A 27,138-nucleotide genomic window follows, 5' to 3' on the forward strand; every position below is an offset into this window, starting at 1 on the left:
GATAGATAGATAGATAGATAGATAGATAGATAGATAGATAGATAGATAGATAGATAGATAGATAGATAGATAGATAGATAGATAGATAGATAGATAGATAGATAGATAGATAGATATATAGATAGATAGATAGATAGATAGATAGATAGATAGATAGATAGATAGTGTTTAAAGCATTCTACAGCATAAATCAAAGAAATTCAAATTCAAATAAAAATGTAGTTGCTAAAATTGATATTCTGCTGTAAAATGATTACTTCACACTTGTCTTCACATTTTTTTTCACACCAGCAAACAACGAAACAACCCGCCACCAGAGTGCGCGCAATTCTCGGACGCTCCGAAATGTCAAATCTTCGTGCCGATGCGATGCCGAAGCCGAAGTCGCGCGCGTCAACATTCAAGGTCGCACAGCTAAAAGCCGTTCGTTTTGTTTACAATTTTCCACAAACGCTCTCGTTTAGTTTTCGTACACACGCCGACCCGCATTGCAGCGGCATTCCTTTCGCATTTTCCACCCACCCTCGCCGGTATTCGCGATTTTGCCACCCCCCAAAAGTGGATTATTACCCTGACGAGAAGTGAAAAATCCTTGAAAATCGACAGAATGAAATCATCGACCGTGAAGCGCGGAGGAAAAACCTTTGCTCGTGCGTGATTGTGACTCTTGTGAGTGTTCACTTTTGTGAATTATTATTAGAGCCGTCGCGTCGTCGTCGTCGGTGGTCACTGTGTCTACTGCTGCTGGGGGAAAGGTTTTTCCGGGTGTTGGGATTTACTGGTGGCCGTGATTTGTGAATAATTACCGAGACAAGATGAACGGCAATCCGGCGGTGACACTGTTCAGCGAACATGCCGGCAGCATCCAGGTGGCCAACACCAGCGCGCTGCACCGGGCCGAAGAGGAAGAAGCGCTGGAGGACCACCGGCGCCGGGAGCAGGAGCTGGCCAAGGAGATGGAGAATGCCTTTGATGATTTGATCGATGACGACCAGAACGATACGCTGAATTCTTTGAACTATCTGTCGAACCACTCGGAACAATCGACGCCGCCGCCGCCGCTGCCGATGGTGAACAGGTGAGTAGTAGGATGGGATTTGATGGGAAATGGGAAATGTAGTAGGAATGGAAGCGGACAAGGGAAGTAATACTAGGGTTCAGACTTGGAAAATTTGTGGAATTTATTTCAGTTAAATTTTATTGAAGTAAAATTTAATACTTGAGAAAAATTTGTTTGATGTTTGTGCACAACGATTCGGTTATTCAGCTGTATAACTGCCCCCACTCGCATAACAGTCCCATATGCATAGGAAATCCAGCAAAGATGGGACTGTTATGCGAGTGGGGGCAGATAACAAGATTGAAGAAATGGTTGCGTGACTAGGAAAAGAAACCAAAGAATTGCATAAGCAACAAATATATGTTTGGAAGGCTGGAACAATCCAGGTCACTCTCGATCTGGTCAGTTAAACTCATTCACTGTGTCCTACAACGTGCCATTTGTCACTTGCGGACACAATCTTTGAAGGAATGTTGTCCGGAAATTTTGCATCATATTCTGTAACATTTTGGCTGGATGCTGAGTTCTCCGTAAAGCGGATCATGCTCGTAGTTCATCCTTCTCCACCACACACCATTCTCCTGTACACCGCCGAAGATCGTTTTAAGAACTCGAAGCTCGCAAAGTCCAAGTGCCTGCAGGCTCTCCAACATTGCCGAGGTCTCATGATCGTGTACAAGACCACCGGTCTTAGAAAGGTTCAGGTTAAGTAAAAAGAAAATCGGGTTAAGTACTGTTCCTTTGAATTCCACTAAGAATTTGCATCCTTTGACAGATACATATTTCGACCTCAACTGTAAGGTCGTCTTCAGTGTCTTGTACTTGACTCGACTGGTACCAGATTCATTGGTATAGGGCTTGCATAGAAGCTTCCGTCCATATGTACAACACAGTAATTCAGCATCAATCCGCATTGAGGACGCTTTGTTGACGTTTACATTCACAATAAATGTTAGTTGGGTTGCCCTTATGCCACCATATTTGAACAGTAACCGCTGATGCTGAGCACCATGTCAGGTAATCGCTCCACGCTGTCCATATTAAGGTCGCCGATGACAAATCTCCAAACTGGTAGCTGGTCGTGCCACCCACGCAATCGTTTGACCAACCTGGTTCAGTTGGTAGAGGCCGTCCTTCTTGAGGCCCGTGGCGATAACTTCTCCCGTTGTTTCGTCCTTGATCACACACGATTTCCTCGAGAATGTTACGCAATATAATTCTTGCAGATGCGACTCACAGAAAGGAGATTTACTGCGAGGTCTGGAACACAGAGCACATTAGAAATATCTAGTCTACAGCATTCACCTTCCACATCAACATCCAGCTCGACGGTCCCCGTGGCTACAACCGGTATCTCGGAAGCGTCTGCCACAAAAATGGACTGTGACACCTGCTTGGTGCCAACTAGAACACTCTCGTCTCTGCACATGTGGTCTCCGGCGCCAGAGTTCAATAGCCACTTGTCTATGGATTTTCGCTTCTTACACGCTTTTTTTCGTGTTCCGGAAATACATCTTGCTCTTCATCGTCGACTTTTGTGGACATTCCGACGCGTAGTGCCCAAGCTTCTCGCACTTGAAGCACCTCAAGACCGACCAGTCGCTAATGCCCCACTTGAACCGCCAGCCGTGGTGTTGGGCTCGATCCTCACGTCCTGTACTTAAAATCTTCGACTTCACCCAGTCTGCCATCCGTCTGATACCCAATGCGTCCATTCCCATGACCATACAGGGTGCGTGCGGTAATTTTGCACTAACCTTCAAACAGGAATATTTCATCAAAGGGTTGCAATAAAAATATAAATCCCACATCATCAAATGCACCATATTTCTAGTGAACTGCGAAAAATATAAAACCATTAATAATCAAAAACGTGGTGATATGAGAAAATATTTTCAGATCCTATGTTTTACACTAGTGCGCCCAATAACATTTCGGGTTCTACTATTTGTTGTGTAAATAAGACAAAATCAATAAAATGTAATGTGTAAAAGCCCGATAATGATACACGAGACGTAATGATACAGATATGCTTCAAAAATTATAATTTCAATAATTTTGACGTGGTGATTTTAACACATTATCGAATAGCATCAATAAAAACTGGTTGTTTTTTCGATACACTAAGTCTAGGGTACAACTTTTTTTTTAGCAAGCATCGGATCACTTAGCGTTCTTCAACAAAGATGTTCCGCATAGAATTCCCTATAATAATACTAAAAATAAGGGTTATTGAACGCTTCCAGTGCCATCTAGTGGCAGAAAACTAAAACTATACCATTCCTGCACATTAGGGTGGCCCACACTTATATGAAAAACAAAAATTTCGAAAAATGCCAAGTCTTACCTCCTGAATCAGTTGTTTTGGATTCCCAGAAGCTACGTTCAAAATTTGAGCAAGCCTAAGGGGGCGCTCAAAACGCTTGAAGTTTGTATGGGAAAACTTGGCCAAATGTATGCAGGAATTTAAAGTTTTCGAATTTTTCCGCTAGGTGGCGCTGTAAGCGTTCAATAGATAAACCATTTGGTATTATTGTAGGTGACTATATGCCAAACAACTTTGTCAAAGACCGCGACGTGATCCGACGGCTGTGAAAAAAGTTATACCATAGGCAAAGTGAGACAAAGTATTGAGATTTCATTATTGATATTATTCCTTTACATGTATTAGAAAAATAACACTAAAGTTTATCCTCACTTTACCTAGGGTATAACTTTTTTCACAGATGTAGAATCACTTTGCGGTCTTCGACAAAATTGTTTGGCATACAGTCAACTACAATAATACCAAAGGGTTTGATTATTGAACGCTTACAGCGCCACCTAGCGGCAAAATTCGAAAACTCAAAATTTCTGCATACATTTGGCCAAGTTTTCCCATACAAACTTCAAGCGTTTTGAGCGCCCCCTTAGGCTTAATTGATTTTGCTCAAATTTTGAACGTAGCTTCTGGGAGTCCAAAACAACTGATTTAGGAAGTAAGACATGGCATTTTTCGAAATATTTGTTTTTCAAGTGTGGGCCACCTTACTGCACATATTTGTACCAGTTTTACCATATAAACTTCAGACTAGTCGAGCGATACTTAAGACCTTATCAATTCATCTTAAATTTGTGCTGTAGCTTATGGGAGTCTATAAAACAGCAAATTGAGGTGGTCAGACTTAGGATAGTTTAGTTTTAAATTTTCTCATAAATGTTTGAGCAGCCCTAGTAGAATACTATTGCTCAAATTAGAATTTCCGACTTCTTCCAGTTATTTCTCCGCTATCTTCCATTCCAGCGATGTAGTTTTTTTTTGTAGGTAACAAGCCTATGAAATCCCCCAACTACACTGAAAAAATCAGCTTCATGGCGTTCTTGACAGCTGAGAAAATGCAGATATGTAGTATGCAGCTGCTCCATATATTTATACTCAAGTTGTTCGCATTTTCGTCTTCTAGAAACCTCTTTTTCAAATTTATGGGATATTTTTTGAACTGCACATATAACGATGATACCATTGGAGCTCCTCGTACAAAAAAATATTCTAGTTTTACCTAAAATAACACAATTGTTGACCAAAATATAGAGAACAACACTAAAACGGACTTGCAGCGGTTCTCAGGATCGTTCAAAAAAGGTTATCGATATTAGGACCACTTTTTTCTTCCTAAATCATTGAAATAATCACAATTGTTCGCGAAAAAATCATTTAATATAGATCTATTGTCGAATTATTTTTAAAACGTGTTTTATGATTACGATATGATTTAGTGCAAAAATATCGCACGCACCCTGTAGGTGTGCATCGTTTCTGCAGCCTCATCATTAGGTTCAGTGACATCCATTCGTCGCTAATGGGGAAACCGATCTCCTGTCGCCAAGGCACGGTCCGACAAATCCTCGCTGATCTGCCAGGTTCCCTTCTTGATAATCACCATCCGCATTCCGAACGCCCACGCCTCGTAGTCGTCACGGCCCTTCAGCTTCTCCAGGGATTGATGAGACGCACTGCTGAACGGAAGTCGCTGGTCGATCACTCTTGCTTCCTTGTTTTCCCCCGGGGGCCATTTCGCTTCGGCACCGGAACCGATAGCTTGAGCAGGACCGTTTGGTGGTAGTACGTCTTCGATCGGAAATCCATCAACGTAATAGACATAACAAGTTCCTCTAATAGAATTAGTCACGAGTGGACCAACTGGCATGAGTCAGATGAATCATCGCTATACATCTCTTTTGAACCTTTGAAAAACACTTCGCAAACTTCGTATTGCAGGAATCCCCGGTCAACCAACTGGGATATCTTTGCTGATTTGGTTGCAGCCTACCCGGATAAAAACTAACCATAGGGTGTATGGTGAAAACCATTCCTGCACCATACAGTATACCAGCTACAATAAAGTGTATTGTAATGAAATGGTTCGCTATACTATACATTTACATTGCATTTTTATGTAACAATATATTATTCTGTTTTTCTTACGTTTGAACCATTCACTTTTCCGAAACATTATTTTTCCGTGAATTTTTAATTATTTCTGGTGTCCGATTTGAATAGGTCGTATGTTTGCTGTGATTCCTATGCAGATTCGACCTATTCAAATCGAACACCAGATTTATTCAGTTTAAGATTTTTCCCGTGCTTTTTTTTGTTGATGTTTGTGACTTTTTTTGATGCAAAGGAAAGGAAAGAGAAAAAAGTGAATAAGTTGAAACATCAATTTAAAGTCAATAACATGTTTAAATCAGTGGTAAACCAGATGTCCTAGGAACTGCAGGTCCAAGCAGGGGTCCAAGAAATATGGCGGGCTAGGTGTGTAGAGTGCGATGAGAGAAATACGAATGTAGGCCAACCCGGAAAGATGCAGGTCAGATTACCGTAAATCAGTGGATGAGTTCAACACTATTCTTTCTGTACTTGCATTTAGGGGAGTTTTCTCCTCTTCTCTCATGTGAACTTGCCTTCGACCACAATCGAATCCAATGCGATTGACAAACTTTATCTTTGACGTAGAGCCATCTTTAACATGGACTGGACTGAATACTGAAATGACTTTTAATATAGGTTCGTCTGCGGGTTCGCTTTTTAACCTAACTTATATTTGAATCGAACTTGACAGTTATCTCAAGAGTTGTTATGTATTTCAAACTTTAGTCAAACTGGTGCCTCGATATTGCAATAACGGTTAAGCACGCTGTAATGATACTTATGTACCTCGTCACCCACTTCATGCAACTACATTAGTGGTCTAATAACACTTAGCGCGCTAGGCATAGTTCCATCATGCCGCTCAAAGTGTTGCCACAAATAATGCTTAGTTTGCAAAACCCAGTTATCTGGCTGGTGGGACATGGGAGCCTAAGCTTCAACTGTTAATGCAATCAGAGGCTACTCAGACTTAGACGAGTTTAGGTTAGTTTGACTAGAACTGCCATTAACGAAGGAACATGACGAGATAATATAACATTATATGGTTTATCCCTGGGTTTATCTAATGTAAAACAATACAACATAACAAAAGAGAACCATTCCAAAACCATGATTAAATTTATAACCAGTAGTGAAATTCAATTAAAAACAATATATTTACGGTACATTTTATTGTTTGAAACCATACGTGTACCATACAACGTAGGGTATATTAAAGCCCACGTATCAGTATTTCTAACAATTCATTTACAATAAAATGTATGGTTTTGTAAAAAAATATATATGGAGAAAAATATTTTTTTATATTGTTACGATACTTAACAACCCGTATAGTATATTGTAAAAATCTTATTTACAATTCACTGTATCGGTGTTTACATTACATCTTATTGTTTTTGTATTTTTTATTTTTACAGTGGTGTTTATTGTAACAATATAGTTCTAAATAGTACTGTTACAATACAACATTCGGTTTTTCTACTGTATTTTTTTGCGGGTACTTTCATGGATACTCACCATCCATCGACATTCCAAGTGATTTAGATGATGCCGCTTTAGCTTCAGCTTTCCCCTCTGGCGTCTGTGAAAACGACAAGAGGAATCCCTGGGTGGAACTCTGATCTGATGGAGCTCAGGAAACAAAGTAGAAAGAGTTGGAACATACATCGCTCAGCTAGCTCGCAAGGTCTGCAAGAAAGCACTTCGGTAAGCCAATTCATTTCCAGCGACGGAAGAGTGGCCAACCATACAAAATTAACAGGGTTTGCTGAATTCTGCTCCTCGATTTGAGTTCGACAAGCGATAACTATCTTCGACCTGGAGTTGGCCGAAGCAAGTGCATTAACACTTATGTGGCCGGCAGGGTACCCGGGTACCCAGCACCCATTTAAAATACACGGTGTAGAAAAAAGCAAAAAGTTTGCCGGCCACATAACGGTTAATAGCAGCATGGCTATCTGAACAGAAGTATATTACTTTGCCCATTACGTGCTGCTGAAGTGCTGAATGCACTCCGCACATAAGAGCAAAGATTTCGGCCTGAAAAACGGTGCAGTGTCTACCAAGTGAGTAAGACTGATACAGCCTTAGCTCACGAGAATAAACACCAGCACCTGCTCGACCTTCGAGAAGGGAGCCATCAGTGTAACATTCGATGCCGTCTGAAATACTTCTTTCCAGATATCCAGGTGTCCACTCTTCCCGGGAAGGGAATTTCGTGGAAAATGTCCTATATGGAAAATTACAAGCAATTGTAAGATCACTTGGAGCAAGGACAATTTTGTCCCAATTCACCAAAAGTGGAAACAACGAGGTGTGTGTTGATGTGCGGTTCACAGGAGTTTCCTCTAGTAAACCGAGTACCCGTAGACGGTAAGAACAAGAAAGTGCTTCTTGTTTGAGATGAATGTGTAGTGGAGCAACCTCAAAGAGAACTTCGAGCGCGGCCGCGGGAGTTGAAGAGAACGCTCCAGACATCGCCATTAGAGATGGCCTAACTTTGACTGGATCGTTCTCATTTCGCCCTTTTGCCACCACACAGGACATCCATAGGCCAATATTGGCCGTACAACAGTTATATAAATCCATTTGATATACTTGGGTTTTAGACCCCAAGTTGTACCAAAGGTTCGCCGGCATTGCCCGAAGGCCATACAAGCTTTCTTGATTCTGAACTCAATGTGAGGTGTCCAGGAAAGCTTGGAATCAAGAATGACTCCAACGTACTTTACCTGTTCAGTCACATCGATTTCAGAATCAAAGAGACGCAAAGGTCGAACGCCATTACGGTTTCGCCTTTCCGTAAAAAGAACAATACGACACTGATTTTTCATTTGGGCCTAACTGACATTTTCGAGTTCTCTTCATCGATCCTTTCTTTGTGTTATCACAGAATGTGTATTGAGTTTTCCAAAGATTAAATCTTAAAAAATTTTTTTGGTTGAAATGCGAAGAAGACGACTTCATGTTGCTATAGGTAATGTATATTGTAAACTTGTGTGAATACAACTTAGAGTGTATTCCACTATCAATAGATGAGCACGTATGCGTATGCGCAGCTGATTGCGCAACGCTACTGTCAAATGCAAAAGATAAATAAATCGAACCAAGAGGTTCTTTCTGATCGAGTACTCAAGCTAACAACAAGTGTTTTTATTAAAGCTCCCGAGTGAAACCCCAAAGTGTAGTTACCCAGTTCAACCGGGTCCAACCCAAGTATTTAGTTAAATCATCAAATCCGGTTTACTCTAAGTGGTCATTTAGTTGTTCCTTGTTAACGGAACCCCGGATTTAATAATAGGAACAAAAAAAATAATGATTTTGTTTGTTTTGATCAAGTTATTAGCGAAAGAGAGAGTCGACGAAGAGAAATCGATCAAGTCAGTTAGGCTCTTATGAAAAATCATTGTCGAATAGATGTTTTACTCGAATTAACCGAAAGGCCATATTGGCGACTCCAACCCTCAACTACCTGAAGGGCGCTTTGCATCAGGTCGAAAAGGGTGGTGACTGGTGATACACATACCAACTAACAATGTTAGGTAGTCGTCGACAAAACCATAAGTAGGAAAACCGCTATTATTGAGTTACCTCAATAGCGTATCTGCTACGAGATTCCACAAAAGCGGTGACAAGACTCCCCCTTGGGGGCATCCACAAATACTCAATTTGCTCATCCCTGCTAGACGCAATGTCGAGAAGAGATATCGGTTTTTGAGCGCTTGGTGAATCCAATTGGAAATCATTGGACATATACCATGACACCGTGCGGCTTCCAATATGGCATCGAAAGGCACATTGTCAAAGGCACCCTCGATATCTAAGAAAACACCCAAACAAGATTGCTTTTGAGCGAATGCTTTCTCGATATCGTAAACAACATTGTGTGTAAAAGAGTCACAGTGGACTTACCAGATTGGTAGACATGTTGGTGCACATGAAGAGGCACGTTGGCCAGGTGAGCATCATGGATGTGATGATCCACAATGCGTTTCAGAAGAAAAGAGGTCAAACTGATACTTCATACGACGCACGACCCACTTTCGGAGTAAACTTCACATTAATATCCCGCTAAGATTTGGGAATATACCCTGTAGCAAAACTGCAAACAAGTATTTTTTCAAAACATGTTTGAAATAATCAAATCCCTTCTGAAGCAAAATAGGATAAATCCCATCTGCCCCAAGAGATTTGAAAGGAGCAAAGCTATTAAGTGCCCACTCAATCGATTCTGATTCTATAGTTACTATACTCCGAGACGAAGCCAGGTAATCGTAAGTACATGAAAAGACATCAGGTTCATCCGAAGATGTAATATCCACACATCCGGGGAAGTGTGTGCTGAATAAGCATTCCAGAACTTCCTCATCAGAGGAAGTCAGATCGCCATTTGGCAAACCAAGTTCGTTCACTCGGAAATCCTTAGATTTCGCAATGATTTTATTTAACCAACTGACTTCACTCAAACTGGAAACATTTGTGCAAAGGTTTTTCCAGCCGGATCGTTCAGCAGATCGGAGAGCTTTCCTGTAGGCCTTGCGAGCCGAACTGAAAGCCTCCGAACCAGCCCAACGTCGTCTGTTCCAACTCTTTCTACATTGTTTCCTGAGTTTCGCCAGATCAGAGTTCCACCAAGGGGTTCCTCTTGTGATCTTCAAAAGCTTCCATGATGAAGGTCGTTGTAGTATCAACGGCATCATCTAAATCACTTGGAGTGTCAATGGATGGTGAGTATCTATGAAATTTGGCCGCAACCAAATCAGTGAAAAGATCCCATTTTGTTGACCGGGGATTCCTGAAACGCAATGTTTGCGAAGTAACGTTTAATGTTCAAAAAAGATGCAGCGATGGTCAGATAAAGATTTTTCATCTGACACATGCCAATTGGTCAGCTCGTGACTAATTCTACTAGAACAAAGCGTTATGTCTAACACTTCCTCTCTAGCAGATACCATGAAGGTTGGGAGGTTGCCTATATTAAGTAATGCAAGATCTGTACTACTTAAATACTCTATCAAACTGGAGCCTCTCAAGTTAATGTCTTAGCTGCCCCAGATGATATGGTGAGCATTAGCATCACTGCCAACAATTAGCGGAAGGCCTTTTGAAGTGCAGTATGCGATGACTTGTTTGAAAGCATCCGTAAGGGATGGTTCATCATGCGGTAAATATACAGAACAATAGACGTATTTCCTGTTGAAGTTTCCAACAGATACATAAATTGTGATAGCACATATATATCTGGTGGTTAGTTTAGAGATGAGTGTAGCAACTATTGCGTTGTTGACAAGCAGGCTCGAGGCATGACACGCGAGTTTGCCATTTCATGTTTACTGAAAGTAGCAAACACCGGGTTCACAAGGTTTCCTAGAGATAAATTTCCCTTACGAAAGTAAGGTTCTTGAACCAAGGCCACTTGGGCTGTACCATTTTGCATACACTGTGGTGCATAATTGATCGGACAAACGCCAATTTTCATACAAAATGGTCAAGTTTAAGATGCTGTAACTATGGTTTGCTTTGTTGGATTGAGCTCAATTTTTGACACGGAACTACAAATATGCTGAATTTTGTGTATACAAAGTATAAAATGTTTTCGTTCACAGGTCTGGGCGTGGCAAGGCGTTGAAAATATTGCAAAAGTGATCGGACAGCGGTACCCCTTTGATTTACACGCGTGCCGCTGTCCGATTACTTTTGCAATTTTTTCAACGCCTTGCCACGCCCAGATCTGTGAACGAAAACATGTTATACTTTGTATACACAAAATTCAGCATATTTGTAGTTCCGTGTCAAAAATTGAGCTCAATCCATCAAAGCAAACCATAGTTACAGCATCTCAAACTTGGCCATTTTGTATGAAAATCGGCGTTTGTCCGATCAATTATGCACCACAGTGTAAGTCTGCAAAGAATGATTGTTGCTGTTCTTTTATTGTGAATATTGATCTGAGCTATCCTAACCGTAACCACAACCCGAACTAGGTAAGATTGAACTCTTAACAATCACAACACAAAATGGAACAGCAACAATAAAGCCAGATCGGTATCGATTTGAATGTGTCCGAGGATGCACAGAATACACTATGCAAAACGCATAATGCGAAACCATATTGGTGAAAATTTAAACTAATTAATAACATCTTCATAATCTCGCCCTTATTCAGCCTAAAGTATGAGATTGAAGAAGGGCAGCTGATTGTCTCGGAGGAACACAAGGTCCACCGCGCTATTGCTCTGGTTAGCGCAGTAAGGGCAAAATACTGTGGAGGGTGCCCTGGTACTCCACAGGCGCCGTTTGCGATTAGGTTTTTATAAGACCCCCTAACCACTCTTTCTAGGCACGGTAAGCATAAAGCCGCATAACCCCATGAATTAGGGGTCACCTGATTGGACTCCTACGACTAGAACAGGCGGTCCGTAGTGCTATTCTTAGCCGGATGAATCAACCGCTACCGAAACTACACAGCTACAATGTAGTCATATATTCTGATGTATATAGGCTCATGTACATGGCGATAGCACAAATTTCCAAAAAAAAACATCTTTTGTTATTTTACAGGGTCCTGGAAGGCGTAACTCTGAAGAAAAATGGCGCAGTTCCGAACTGTGGAGAAGGCGGAGATGGCCATCACGTTACGCACTGGATGCAGATGTACGAATCGAAGCAGCGTGAATTTGAGCACGTTACGAGGCTAATGCATGACAAGACTAAAGAATTCGAACGGCAGGTGAACGAGTTGAAGAAACGTCTGATGTTGGCCGAAGGGGAACGAGACCGAGCAAACATGACCCGAACGCAATCTCATGACATTCTTGTGGAGTGCAAAACGAAAATCTCCGAACAGGAAGATGCTATCTCGAAGCTTAGGGATAAGATAAAATCGCTGGAGGAAACTAATCTCAAACTGGAAGCGGACCTGGAGCACAAGAAAACCATGCTTCAGGATACGCTTCACAAGTACCACATGGTGGAGCAGACGATAGGCGTGAAGGCCGATCGCCATACAGATCACCTGCTGAAGCAGGCGGAGGAGAAACACAGCGCCAAGGTGGCCATGATGCAACAGCAGATCGAAAATCTCCGCAGCGAACTGGACGATCGGGTGCAGGAGGTCCGTCGGTGGGAGGTCCGCTACAAGGAGTTGCAATCGCTGAGGGATGCTCTGTTGGTGGAAAAGACGGAAACCATTCAACGGTTGCAGGACAGTCTGGAGGAGTCCCAGAGGCAGTGTGAGAATCTGATGACCAAAACCATGAGCGTGACCAACTTCAGTCAGGACAATTTGCGGCTGAAGAGCAAGGTTAATGCCCTGGAGCAACAGACGCAGGACATGCAGAAGACTATCAACACGTTGACGCACAGGTGAGCGAGAGTTTTGATAATTTCGATGCCCTTCCTATGGTCAAGAATCATTCCAACACGTTTGTTCAATTTTCTCCTTTTCAGATTGGAAACTACCAATGCCGAGTTGGAACTAATGGACAGCGTCATCTGCTCCAGCGATGAACATGGCGGTAGTAGTCCCGGAAAGGATGGCACCTGTACCTTTGCGGCATCTCGCAAACATCTCATAGGAAGCACACCGATCAATCCGAATGCGTTCAAGAACCCCGAAGATCGTGTCGCCAAGCTGAAGCAAGAGCTTCTGTTGTGCATGAACGGACAGAAGGAAAAGAGGGAAACGATCAAGAGGCTAGAATCGGACCTTGCCACTAAGGAGCAGGAAGTGCAGCAGCTTAAGAAGGACGAAAGTCAAGCACTGGTCCAGATGAACCAGTATAAGGAGGAAGCGTTCCGGGTGAACTCGAAGTGCAAGCTACTAGAGGCAGAGTTGGACAAGTTGTGCAAGAAGGATCAGAGTAGTTCTAAGCTTGGGCGGAGGTCCAGTTTCGACAGGCAAGAAGCACTGGAAGACAAAATATTTGCATTGAAACAAGAGAAGGTGGAACTGGAGGAGAAGTGTGACAAACTGGAATGCGAAAACCAACAGCTTCAAGAACGCATGAAAAAACTAGGATCCGATTCTCAATCGCTTGATACCGTCAAGCTCGAATTGGAGAAACAGAAGTTCCTGCTGAAAGATTCCCAGAACGAATGCGAGCGGTTGAAGAACCTTTACATCGAGATGTCCGGCTGTAAGGATACCCTGAACAGAGAGCTGACAACGCTTCGGTCTCAAGATTCGGCGAAAGAGATCTCCGTCCTGAGGGAAAAGGTTGCATCGCTGGAGCGAGCTCTTCAACTGGCGGAGCTCAAGTCTTCGGAGTTGGCGAAGCTGCTCGAAAGAGAAAAGATTGAACACGAAAAACTGTTGAGGGATCTGCAGGAGAAGCAGCACGACAGCAGTCGGGATTCGAAGGAGCTGAAGCAATCCACCAACAACTGTGTCAGATGCATTGACAACCTGACGGAGCTTTCCAAGGTAAGTTTCTCAGCGAACACAGGTTTATCGGAGATGTATGTATCTTTTGCTGCATTTGTTTGGTGTTACATCTATTTACTTGGATACTTAGTCAACTATGATTCACTCCATTGAATTTGTTTTCTTCTAAACCATGGGGGGATAATCTACTCAACAGAGACCTGAACAGAGAAGTCCAGGTAGTGTGGGGTTGAGGAACGTCTTCTACAACAAAAGTAAAAGCCAGGACTACTCTTTCATCGGCCCACTAAACAACATTCCCATGGTCGCCAAACCTTTCGTCTGTCCGGAACCACCAAGGAGGCATTGCTTCAGAGGGGCTCTCTTTGTCCTCGGAAGGCAGGCGGGGTCGACACCAGCATGCTTTCAACTGCACAGCAAGTATCAAGAACCGATACCGCGTGCACAGCGATTTGACCTTCCCGCAAGTAAGGCCCTATCTGCCTACACACAAAAGCACGTGCCGGCATGGGGAATACATCTGCCCCTACATAGCTGGGGACCCCTTTGCAACCGTGGGCTCGGATCCAACCCAGTAGACCGACACTAACGCTACCTGGATTGTCTCCCCGCAGCCACTTAATCGCTGTAAGGATCGATTTCTACCGCAGTTCACCAGAATGACCTACCTGTAGCTCCAAGATGATGTGGGTGATAGCTGTTGAAACGGCATTGCAGTCAAACTCATCCATATACATCATCCGGACAATATTATCCGGAGTTGTGCCTTCCCACATGTGGTAAGCATGCGGTCTCGCATTGTGTGAAAACGCAGGCATACGGACAAAACGTGTTCCGCCGTTTCCTCTAAACCAGCACAAGCCGGACATTCGGGAGCACCCTCATAACCGAAACGATCTAAATGTCGCAGAGTAGCAGTTCGGGTGGAGAATAAAAGAAACACGTGTGATTCTCTCGGGTGACAACTTTAGAATGATCGTTTATTATAATCTGTAGTGATTGCAAAGCAGAGTGTGTGTTGGTATGTGTGAGTTACATCGAGTGTGGATAGGTATGGATAATTGAGATAAAGTGAATGTGTTACACTGAAAGAATTCATGTGGTTGAATCTGCAACGGTGCTGCAGGGCTGTGTAGCCCGTCACTCCTCCTCAACGTTGTCAGATCGATGTCTCGGATTGCTCCTTGACACCGACGGCAGATCGGTGCCTCTCCAACTTGATTCGGTCCAACGGCTTGGTCATGAGGTCCGCCTGCATACGCTCAGTAGGCATGTAGTGGAGTTCGATGATTTTCTGCTGTTGGAGGTCCTTGGTGTAGGCGTACTTGGTGTCAATGTGCTTAGAGCGCCGTTCGAGACGCTTTGACTCGACGATCTTTATGCACGACTGATTGTCCTCCCAAATGACTATCGGATTGGGTGGCACTTGCTTCAGGTCGTTGAGCAACTTCCGGTACCACATAAGCTGTTGACAGCCGTCCGCCAGCGCGACGAATTCGGCCTCCGTTGAGGACAGGGCGACACACGATTGCTTTCGTGTTCCCCAGTCGACGAGTCCGCCGCCGAACTTTAGAAGGTACCCGGAGTGTGACTTCCTGTCGCCTTCGTCACCTGCCCAGTCGGCGTCCACGAAACATTCCGTTGCGCCGGATCCGGAACCCAGATGCAGACGATGATCCTTGGTGGCCTTGAGGTATCGGAGGACCCTCTTCGCTTCTGTCCAGTCGCGGTTGGTGGGGTTGGTGACTTTTTTCCGAGCAGTGAGACGGCCACGCAGATATCCGGCCGTGTATTCACCGCTACATAAAGCAAACTCCCTACCAAACTGCGGTACGAGGCATTTGTAGGCAGTTCCGTCTCCTCCTTTTGCTTGAGGTACGCGGGGTCGATTGGTACCTTAGACAGCTTCGCTTCTTCGTGTCCAAATCGCCGAATCAACTTTTCGATGTAGTTGGCCTGGTCAAGTGTGTAGTGGTCGCCGGCTTTTTCGACGCGTATTCCCAGGAACTGTTTGAGCTCGCCGAGGCAGGAAAGCTTGAATTGGTCCTGCAGATGTCCTCTGATTTCGTCGAACTCGCCCTCGGAGTTGCAGACAACGAGCAAATCATCAACGTACATCAGAATGTAGGTCTGTTTCCCGTTGCGATTTCGAATGTAGAGGCACATGTCGCTGTCTGCTGGCTTGAATCCCATAGACTTCAACACTCCGTCAATCTTTCGGTTCCAAGCTCGAGCAGACTGTTTGAGCCCGTATATACAGCGTTTGAGGCGACATACCATTCCGTTGTTTCGGTCGAAACCGGGCGGCTGCTTCATGTACACCTCCTCTTCTAGGTCGGCGTACAGATAGGCGCTTTTTATATCCAGGTGCTTGACTAGTTTTTGTTGCTGGCTGGCTAATACGAGGATGGTTCGAAGAGTCGTTTGACGGACGACGGGGGCGAAAACCTCGTCATAATCCTGGCCGAACTTTTGGGAATATCCCTGCGCGACCAGTCTCGCCTTATGCCGCACTACCCGCCCAGACTCATCTTCCTTCTTTTTGTAGGTCCATTTACAGCCTACCGGCTTGCGCCCGGGAGGAAGGGGGACGAGCTCCCAAGTACCGGTTTCTTCGAAAGCTTCTATCTCCTCCTGCATCGCTGCCCGCCAAACATCCGCTTCGAGACCTTCGACCGCTTCGGAGTAGCTTTGCGGTTCATTGCCAACATGCTTGGTAACACCGGTGACGTCAGCAAACCGCTGGGGCGGGACACCTTTCGTTGGACGCGTGGATCGACGCGGTTCGCCTGGGTGCGGCAGTTCCGCATCGCTGAAACCTTCGAATTCGCCGTCCGATTGAGTCGTGTCTTCAGCCGCTGTATCGTATCCTTCAGGGTCTTCCATATCGGGTTGAGCTTCAATTTCGGCTTGAGGTTGTGCCACGGGTTCGACAGGAGGTTCTGCTTCGGGTTCCGTCTCCGTTCCGGTGGGACGGTTGTGTGGGGGACCTATGTCAAAGAGAATTTCGTCGCCTTTCTTACCTTTGGTGGGAGCGTCCGTCGACACATTCGCTGGGTCACGCTTCACGTTGTCCTCGATGAACTTGGCGTCCCGGCTCACGTAGACTTTTCGCGTGGTTTTGTCCAAGAAGCGATAGGCTTTATGCTCCGAGGAGTAACCCACGAATACCAGCTTTTGTGCTGTGGCGTCCAGCTTCTTCCTTTTCACCTTCGGAATGTGGACCCAGGCACTGCATCCAAAAATCTTGAGGTGGTCGACCTTCGGTTTCACGCCGGTCCAAAGCTCGAATGGAGTGACGTCGAGGGGCTTCGTTGGCAGGACGTTCTTGAGATATACCGCCGTACTCAGCGCTTCTGCCCAGTAGCGTTGCTCCAGCTGTGCATCGAAAAGCATGCACCGTACCATTTCGATGAGCGAACGGTTTTTCCGCTCCGCTATGCCGTTTTGCTGGGGGCTATAACCGGCAGTGTACTGAGCCGATATTCCTTCTCGCTTGTAGAACGCACGCAGCCGCTTCCCGCTGTACTCGCCGCCCTGATCAGAGCGAATTGCCTTCGGCTTTCTGCCGAAGAGCGTTTTGGCATAGGCGACGTACTCCTCGATTCTTGTGGCGACTTCCGATTTTTCTTTCAGCAGGTAGAGGACACAAAATCGACTGTAGTCATCGATTACGGTCATAAAATATCGATAACCGCTGACTGACGACATCTCTACCGGACCACAGACGTCCGTGTGCACCAGGTCCATTGGTGCAGTCGATCTGGATTGGGATTCGCTAGGAAAAGGGGTACGAGGTGTCTTACCTTGCAAGCAGCATTCACATTTTTCGTCGATACTGCACCGGCGGAGCGCCAAGCCATCCACCAGTTCGGCCTTCAGCAAATGGTCGATCGCTTTCGGGTCCCGGTGGCCAAATCTACGATGCCACACGTGCTGGCAGTTGTCGTTGTGGTGGCCGCTTACCGCCATGACGACGTCTTCCGGTTGCTTGATTTGGTAGAGGCCTTGTTTCAAACGCGCCACAGCGATGGTGGCATCTCCTCGAAGAATCCGGCAGCCCGCTTTGTCGAAAACAACCGTGGCTTCCTTCTGGACGAGAGCCGGAACGGATAATAGGTTCATCGAGAGGGTGGGGGCGTAGAGTGCGAAGCTGATGTCCATCTCACGACGATGACCATGCTCGTCGACACATTCGACGTTGCAGCTACCTTCGCCGCGCACCTCCGCTTGTTTTCCGTCCGCCAGGGTGACGAACTTAACCTCACTTTCACGCAGCTCCCGGAAGTATCTTCGATCCGCCACGGTGTGTCGGGTTGCACCGGAATCGACGACCCACGGCTTAACAGCGTTGCCGTCCGAAGCTCCTGCGGCTAGTGCGAACGAAACCGTGTCCTTCTTCTTGGTGGGCTTTTCCTGCTGTTTCGGCTGCTTCTCGGAATCGCGGGCAAACTTACGGCATTCCTTCTGTTTATGCCCCTGATTTCCGCAATAGTGGCATTCGATTGGCAGCTTCTTCTTCTTTCTGCTGCAGTGGCCGACCCGCAGCGCCGAGCTCGATCCGGTCCCTTGTCGTTTTGCTGCCTCGTCAAGGAGCTTCCGTTTGACTAGCTCCAACGTGAGGTCATCATCCGACCGGCTTTCGAGGGCGGTTGTGAGAGTGTCGTACGAGGTGGGGAGGCTTCTCAAAATCATCGCGACAGTGAGATTCTCCCCGAGCTCCTGCCCGGCGTTTGTCAGACGGGAAAACAACTCCTCCATCTCGAAAAGATGCTCCGCCATGTCGTCGCCGTCGGCAAACCGCTTGTCGCAAATTTGCTTGAGGAGCGACACTTTCGACGTCAGGCTGGTCTTTTGATGGTGGTTTTGTAGTGCCGTCCAGGTGTCCTTGGCCGTCCGTGATGCGCGAATCAGCCCGTGCTGATTATCTTCGATCAGCAGGCCGATCGTTGCCCGCGCCTTGGCGTCGCCCGCGTTCCATATTGCATCGGGTTCGCCTTCGGGCTTCACACCTGGGTCAACGTAGCGCCAGAGCTCCTCCCGGACGAGCAGCAGCTCTACTTTGAAGCGCCAGGTTGGGTAGTTGTTGTTACCCAGCTTCTGCAAGGAAAATCGGTTTCCTTCCATGACACTCGCGAAACCGGACCGAAAAAACACGCGACTACTTCGATTTCGAGACGATTATAGCGCAAACTATCGAAAAAATTAACTTTCTGCAAATGGCGTCACCACTATTCCGCCGAGCGGCCCATAACCTGTCGCAGAGTAGCAGTTCGGGTGGAGAATAAAAGAAACACGTGTGATTCTCTCGGGTGACAACTTTAGAATGATCGTTTATTATAATCTGTAGTTATTGCAAAGCAGAGTGTGTGTTGGTATGTGTGAGTTACATCGAGTGTGGATAGGTATGGATAATTGAGATAAAGTGAATGTGTTACACTGAAAGAATTCATGTGGTTGAATCTGCAACGGTGCTGCAGGGCTGTGTAGCCCGTCACTAAATACTGTCGGAAGCAATCACGGCTCGAAAAGACCTAGGTCAGGAGGAATTTTACTTTCTCATGGCGTCTGTTAACCCACCTATCTACCCTCGCTATCAATCTGTGGGTCCACCTTCCTTTGGTCATTGAAAAATGCTCCTGAATGAACTCCTGAAGCAATTTCTGAAGAATTTCAAGAAGAAATTAATAGAGGGATTGAAGAAATTCTTAGGAAAATGCCAAAGAGGAATCCCTCAAAGAGTTCCTAGAAGAATCCCTGAAGGCGTTTCTGGATGAATCCCCGAAGGAGTTCCTGGAAAAATCTCTCCAGCAGTTCAAGAATAAATTCCTCAAAGAATACCAAGAAAAATCGCTAAAAATATGGAGCAATCCTGAAGAAACATCTAGAGGAATCCCTGAATGGGCTCCAAAATAAACTCCACACGGATTTTCTAGAGCAACTTGAAAAAAATCATGAAAGATTTCAAAGAGAAATTCTTGGAGAAATCTCTGAAAAAGTCCTTGGGAATTTCACGAAGAACTTCCTGGATCAATACCTGATGAAACTTCTGCAGAAATCCCTGAAAGAGCTCCTGCAGGAATCCCTCAAGGAATTGCAGGAGAACTCCATCAAGAAACTTTATGAGAAAACCCACAAAAATTCCAGTAGAAAGTATTTAGAAGAATCCCTGAAGGTTCTTGTAAGAGTCCCTGAAGGAAATCCTGGAGAGATTGAGATTCTGGAGAAATCCCTAAAAGAGTTCCTGGAAAAATCTCTTTAGCAATTCCAAGAGAAATTCCTTAAAAATACCAGGAAAAATCCCTGACGATATTCATGAAGCACTCCTGGAGTGAGCTCCAAAACAACCCATGACAAATTTTCTAGACATATTGCTTAAAAAAATCCTGAAAGACTTCAAGGAAAAAATCCTAGAGAAATACCCGAATTAATTCCTGAAGAAATCAATCAAGAATTTCGTAGATTGACCCCTGGAGAAATCCTTAAAAGAATCCCTGAATAAATTTTTCAAGAAGGAATTGCAAGGGAAATCCCTCAATGAATTCAAGTAGAACTCCCTCCCTCCTGGAGGAATCCCAAAGAAATTCCTGGGAAAAATCCTCAGAGAATTGTTGGAAAAATCCCTGAAAGAGTTCAACCAGAAATCCACGAAGGAGTTGCTTGAGAATACCCTTATAAGGAAATCCAGAAAAAATCCTTTTTTTTAATTCTTGGAGAAGTTTGAAAAAAATCCTGGAGAAATCTCTGTAGGAACTTTAATAGGATTCCTTGAATGAACTCTAGAAGACGTTATCTGGCAAAACTTCTAGAAAATAGACTGAAGGAAGTTTTGGATGAATTCCTGTATAAATGGAAAAATTCATCGAAGAATCCCTGAAAAAACATCCTAAATGAATCACTGATAGAATTCCTGTAGAAATCATTAAGTTTTCTGGAGGATTTTCTGAATGAACTCCAGGAGAAACCCCTGATGGAGGAATCTCTGAAGAAATCAGTGAATGAAATCTTGAAGAAATCCCTGGTGAAGTTGTTGTATGAAATTCTGAAGAAATTCCTTAACTATTTCCTAAAAAATCCTGGAGAAATCTATGCAGAAATACCTGGAGATCTCTATGAAGGAATTCATAGACATATCCTTTTAGGAATTTCATGAATAATTCCTGAAAGAGTTCCTGGAGTCCCTGAAATCCATCAAGAAGTTCCTGAAGGAACCCTTGAAGGAACTGTCTCCAGCAATTTCAGGGAAAATCTCTGAAAAAAAATCTTGTAGGAATCGCCAAATAATCTCTTAAAAAAATCTTTGAGAGTCCTAATGTAGTCCCTGGATCTCTGTACGAGTTTCTGAAGAAATCCCTGAAAAATTCCCGAAAAAATCTTTCGAGCAATTACTATCACTCAAGAGTTCCCAGAAAAAAATCCCTCGAAAAATACCAAGATTAATTCCTGGAAAAATCCTTCAGGGAGTTCATAGAGGAACAGGGATGCCATATATACAGATTAATCTGTATTATACAGATTTTTGAGCATCCATACAGATTTCATTTTATATGAAATACAGATTTTTGAGCTAGAGTAGCCATTTTTTTTTTGTATGGGATACAGATTTTTCACCCAAATTTTGTATGGGATACAGATTTTTGGAAAATGCGATACAGATTTTTCAAAGAATCATCTGGCATCCCTGTAGAGGAATCCCAGTTGGTGTTCCTAACGGAATTTCTGAACGAGTTCTAGGAGAAGTCCCTGAAAGAGTTTCTGCAGAAATACATGAATGGGAAATCTCTGAATGAATTTGAAAACAAAATCCTGAAGAAGTTGCTGGAGGAATTTCCTCCTGCAATTCCAAGAGGAATCCCTTGAAGAATTCCAGGAAAAGTCCTTGAAGAAATTCTTAGAGGAATTCAAGAAGAAATTCCAAGCCGAATCCCCAAAGATTCCCTGAAAGATCCTGGAGAAAATATTGATGGAGTTCATGGAGGAATCCCACAAAGAATACTAGGAGACATCCCTGAAAGAATTCCTGGAGAAATCCCCGAGGAGTTCCAGGAGAAGTCCCTGTGGAAATCTTTGAAGATATTCCTGGTGAAATCTCTCAAGTAGTTCCAGAAAAAAAAACAACTTCTGGCGAAATCCTTAAATGAATTCAAGAAGAAATTTCTAGCGGAATCCCCGGGCCCGAACAATCCCTGAAAGAATTCCTGGAGAAATTATTGATTGAGTTCCTGAAGGAATTCCTCAGGCAATTCCTGGAAAACATCCCACAAACAATTCTAGGAGAAATTCCTGAAGGAATCCCTGAAGAGTTCCTGGGGAAGTAGAAATCTCTGAAGGAATTCCTTGTGAAATCTCTCAAGTAATTCCAGAAAAATCCTGAATAAACTTCTGGCGAATTCCTTAAAATAATTCAACAAGAAATTTCTTGCAGAATCCTCGAAATAATTCCTGTAAAAAATCATTCATGGAGATCCTGGTGGAATTCCTCAAGGAATTCGTGGAAAAAATCACACAGAAGAGTTCCAGGAGAATACTTCTGGCGAAATCCTTTAATGAGTTCTATGATTCTAATTTTCGGATGGAATTTCTTGAGAAATCTCTCAAGGAATTCCTCCAAGAAGGAGTTCATGGAGGAATAGCTGAAGGAGTTTCTGCAGAAAACCATGAAGTAGTTCTTGGAGAAATCCATGAAAGAGTTCCTGGAGAATTTCCTGAAAACAATTGAGAAGAAATTCACGAATTAGTTTCTGGAAACATCTTTGACGAAGTTTCTGTATAAATACATCCAGCGATTCCAGGGAAAATCCCTCCAAGATTTCCAGGACAATAATTGGAGAAATTCCTGGAGGAATTTCAAGAGGAAGAAATCAAGAAAAGAACAAATCCCATAGAATAAATATTAAAATAAACTCTATTTCAGGCAGATCTTATAGAATGCTTGCTGAAAAATTTGCTAGAAACAAATACGTGAGACGTTTAGGAATTTTTCTGTAAGGTTTCTGCGAAATTTTTGGGGAATCTTGTTTACCTATTGCGTACAGGTGATTGTAACAATATATACCTAACCTTCCATATGTCTCTTTTTCTAGATGGAAATCCAGAACTTGCAGTTACAGAACACTTGCGCATCACACTTGAAGGATATCAATGAGCTAAAGAACGCTTTGAAAGAGGCCCGCACTACCATCAACACGCTGCACGAAAAACTCGACCTCAAAGCGGAGCGAGATCATTTGATCGACGAGCTGAAAGAGAAGGCGATTCAGTTTGAGCAATTCATGCGAGGCAAGAACACTAGCCATAGTAGCATGAGCAGCAGTGGCAACAGTTCTACGAAAGACAGTGCCACCTCTCCTCGACCGCAGGAGAAACGCCAGTCACGTGACCAGAGTGTCAACACTTCATCGGAATACCATGAACCGAACGATGTAGAAACCAGGAAAGCAGCTCGGGAACAAGAAAACCGAATACGGGAAGAGATGGCTCGGGCATTCGCCGCCGAAATCAAGGTGATAGAGGAAAAGTTTAAAGAGCAGTACATCAAGTTCGAACAGAACATCACTGAGCTGAAAAAGGAGTTGCACGACCGAGTTAACGAGTTGTTGCTACGTAACAAAGAAATCGAAGTGTTGAAGTACGCTATCGTGACCGAGCGGGAAAAGATGACGGAAATCTTGGCCAAAAAGGACGAGGACGCCAGGAGACTGTTCGATAAGCAGGCCGAAGTGATGAAGAAATACAAATCAGAGTTGGAAAATGCTCATCGAAAAGTACAATTCCTCGAGGGACAGCTCCACGAGAAGCGAGAGCTGATTCAAGCGGAACGCGAATCCATGGAGAAACTCATCAAGCAAGTCACCGAAGAGCGCAAGCTGTACAAGGAGCACGAGGACGAACTGATCGCCAAGTTCAAGGAAATGGAAACCGAGTACAACAAGAGCCTGGAAATGATGACCGAGAAGTACAACTCGGTGAAAAAGACGGCTCTCAACTATAAGGTAGGTTCATAAGAATAAGGGTGATTGAAAATAAACACAAAACCGCCATTTGTGAAATCTTTCAGAAATACGCCGAAGACAAAGAGCAACACATGCTGAAGGAGTACGATCGCATCAAGGACGGGTATAACACGGCCCTACTCAAAGTGCAAAACCGCATGAAAGAAGCACTGGAAAGCAAGGACCGCAGCATGAAGGAACAGATTTCCAAAGTCGAAACGGAATACCAATCCAAGTTGAAACTGCTGAAAGCCAGTACCTAGAAACATCCTCCCAAGTACCTACCAACCTACCTATTTAACAATCATTCAAAAACAATGCAATGTGTTCGCGTTAGGTTTATCACCCTTGGAAATACTGCCTGGTACCCAACCCATATCATACAGTGTACTTATTATAGTGCTTCTAGTATATGTAACAAGTAGCGCGAATTGTAAGCTGAATAGTGTGTTCTAACCGCCCCGAAAAAGGATGCCTTCGTTGTGCTGAATCGTGTGTACGGATTGGAAAAGCTGTACCTCACATTTGTGTTAAAGAAAACTGCCTTTATAGTGCCCACTACTCCTGCCCTATTCTGCCATATCTGTTCAATCATTTTATGTAGGGGATTAAGTGTTTTACCGAAAAGTGCCACGTGGCCAACAGATATACCAAGTGATTTTAAATGCAGATCTTAAAACAAATAAGTTTTACCTGTCGTATAAGTATTAGCGATGAAAATTAAATGTCTATGTTCAAATATCCACCTTGTTACACTGTTAAGAAAGAAATAATCCTTGTCACTAAGTCCAACTGAGGCGACGTGAGACATCGTAGAGGAGCCGAATGTCGCCAGTATTTGCGGCTTTCTCGCCTTCTTCGGCTAGAGAATTCACCCAAGCTCTTTTGTCTCGCCTACATGAGCGCTTCGCTTCCTTCTCGAGAGCCGAATAGCGCTGACAGGCTAAGGCTTTGGCTCCTCGTATTTTCGTTCGCTCTATCGCGGGTTTCGCGCTCCTTCGCTCCTCTATCTTCCTCCAGTTGTCATCTGTGATCCACTGCTTTCTCTGGGTGCGTAGCTCACCCAAGTTATTCTCGCCGGTGGCGATGAAGGCGTTCTTGATGGTGTTCCATTGATCTTCTACGCTTCTACCTTCCGGAATATCCGCAGCACGGTTCTCCAGCTCCTCGACGAAGGACCTTTTCATCGCAGCGTTTTCCAGTTGAACCGGCGCCCAATGTTCTCCTCCTTCGATGGATTCTCGCATTGCACAACCGGGTCTCGCCGATTAGGTACCTAGGTACTGTTCATAAACAACGTAGACCAAAATTTGACCATCTCAGACCCCCTCGTGGACTTTTGTCCATACAAAAAAATTGAAATTTGTATGGAGCGTAGACTTCGGCCAGCCACCCCCTCCCCCCCCCCCCCCCCCCCCAAAAGTCTACGTGGTTTATGAACGGCCCCTTAGGAGATGATCCCAACTAACAGCTAGGGGCTTGAGTATTTTGCTTACTGATGTGTAACAAACGAATTAAAGCAGTCAACGCTGAATAAAACGGAAGCTAGCAAACTCGGTTTTTAGAAATCAATCACTTGTCACTGGGGCTACTGCATTTTATTCCAACATCGGGAAATTTCCCGCAAGGAAACTGTTGGTATACCAAAACGGCTTCTCGGATGTAAACATTATTGTCAAAACGAACTTCAAGCGGGATAGGGTATGTGTTCCATCATTAATCTCACGCGCCCATATTCATCCTATTCGAAAACAAGCGATTACGGCACCGATTGATTCCGTTCTTTTTGTTTTCATGGGTGCTAGGGTAAATGTACCAATAGTGGTGCTATTAGTAGCTCCTTGTAGAAAACTAATTGAATAAAATTGATAATACCACAAATTCGGCAAATCCTGAACACAAAACTGAATTAATGTTATTAATTAGTTATGATGTATCTATTAAAAATGTCATTTGCAAGCTTTTTGTTTGAAATAGTGCTAAATTGGCACTACCACCACTATTAGTGCTACCTCCACTAAGGGAGCTTTTACCCTAACTTCTAACAAAAAATTCAAAAATAAGAAACAAAACAAACAGCGCTTATAGGGTAAATGTACCAATAGTGGTGCTATTAGTAGCTCCTTGTAGTAAAATAATTTCATTAAACTGATAATACCACTAAATAAAAAGTCTGAAAACGTTAACCGGAAATTTTTCACTTAAATTTGCTAGGAAAAATGTAAAAACCATTGTTTATTTCAGTTATTATCAATAAATCACTTGCACCAACCTAGGATAGGATACGACAACTAGTCAGCCCAAAATAGACCAATTTGGGGACCAATAATCTTAGTAACGAGGAAAAACAAGACAGCAAGCTGTGAAATTAGACAGAGAAGTTGCAGGTGTCACATCCTATCCTAGGCACCAACTAGGCCCCGTAACGTGGGTAGATCGCCTTAGAATGGTGCGTTGCGGCGTAAGATCTACCACCACATCAAATTTCGATCTTGTTAATGTTTTCATGCCTAAAGTGGCAGATCAGTGGTGAGCAGACATTCGAGGATCGAGATTTGATGTGATTTTTTTTAATGTTTTGTTGCTAATCCACATTTTATTTCAGGAGTAATCAGGTAAATGTTTTGTTTATAAATGCTTATTAATCATGATTATGATTGTTTTTCAAACAAATGTATAACAAAACATACACAACACACACTGACATACATTACATATACATATCTCATCATATATTGGGAAAGGGAGGGACCATCAGGGCACTCGATTGAAACGATTTGGACAGGAGCTTGGAACTGCCTCCTCCTTGTTGTTAACATTTCGTGGATTGAGGGCGGGCTCTTCGACCCCATCTATTGGGAGTATTCTGTCAATCGAGGGCTTGATTTTGCAGTTGTTCGTGAAAACTTTCTTCTGGAAGGAGATTCTTTTCCCCTGACGCGGGTTTCGCGCAAGTGTCTCTGCTTGCGGGTCCGCACAACCCTTTTTGGCCCTTCATACAGGAGAATGACTGACCACTAACAACAGCACAATCTTGATCAAATCGCTTTTCAGATTATTCCAGTGCTATAGGCAGCTGCCTTGCTACAATAGATGGTAGAACAATATCATCAATATCATCATAAATCACTTGCACCAACTATAGGTACACGGTTCCAATGAATTAACTACATCGGCTGTTTTCCTATTCTCCGCATCGACCAATGTGGCGCTAGCTTCTATGCGCGAAAAATCGCTAAAAGTAAATCGCAAAAATATTGTATGGGGAATACCATCTAAAGGCATATTA

The 27,138-nt window shown here is 43.9% G+C and overlaps 1 protein-coding gene across 1 annotated transcript; it reads left to right on the top strand.

The window, feature by feature from the left end:
• The first annotated feature begins 350 nt into the window (after window positions 1–350).
• LOC109431793 (uncharacterized) lies at window positions 351–24,590 on the top strand. Its single transcript, XM_029871981.2, has 5 exons — window positions 351–1,078; window positions 12,033–12,836; window positions 12,921–13,896; window positions 22,941–23,849; window positions 23,915–24,590. The coding sequence occupies exons 1-5, from the start codon at window positions 816–818 to the stop codon at window positions 24,110–24,112; spliced, it is 3,150 nt and encodes a 1,049-aa protein (XP_029727841.2). The 5' UTR covers window positions 351–815; the 3' UTR covers window positions 24,113–24,590.
• Window positions 24,591–27,138: the final 2,548 nt, after the last annotated feature.

This window comes from Aedes albopictus, chromosome 3, assembly GCF_035046485.1.
Source record: "Aedes albopictus strain Foshan chromosome 3, AalbF5, whole genome shotgun sequence".
NCBI classification, from domain to species: domain Eukaryota; kingdom Metazoa; phylum Arthropoda; class Insecta; order Diptera; family Culicidae; genus Aedes; species Aedes albopictus.

Bases quoted from the DNA above. Each gene is read 5' to 3' on its own strand.
- LOC109431793 (XM_029871981.2), top strand. From the start codon at position 816: ATGAACGGCAATCCGGCGGTGACACTGTTCAGCGAACATGCCGGCAGC. The intron at 1,079-12,032 runs GTGAGTAGTAGG...GTTATTTTACAG, and splicing joins CCGCTGCCGATGGTGAACAG to GGTCCTGGAAGGCGTAACTC. The intron at 13,897-22,940 runs GTAAGTTTCTCA...CTCTTTTTCTAG, and splicing joins ACCTGACGGAGCTTTCCAAG to ATGGAAATCCAGAACTTGCA.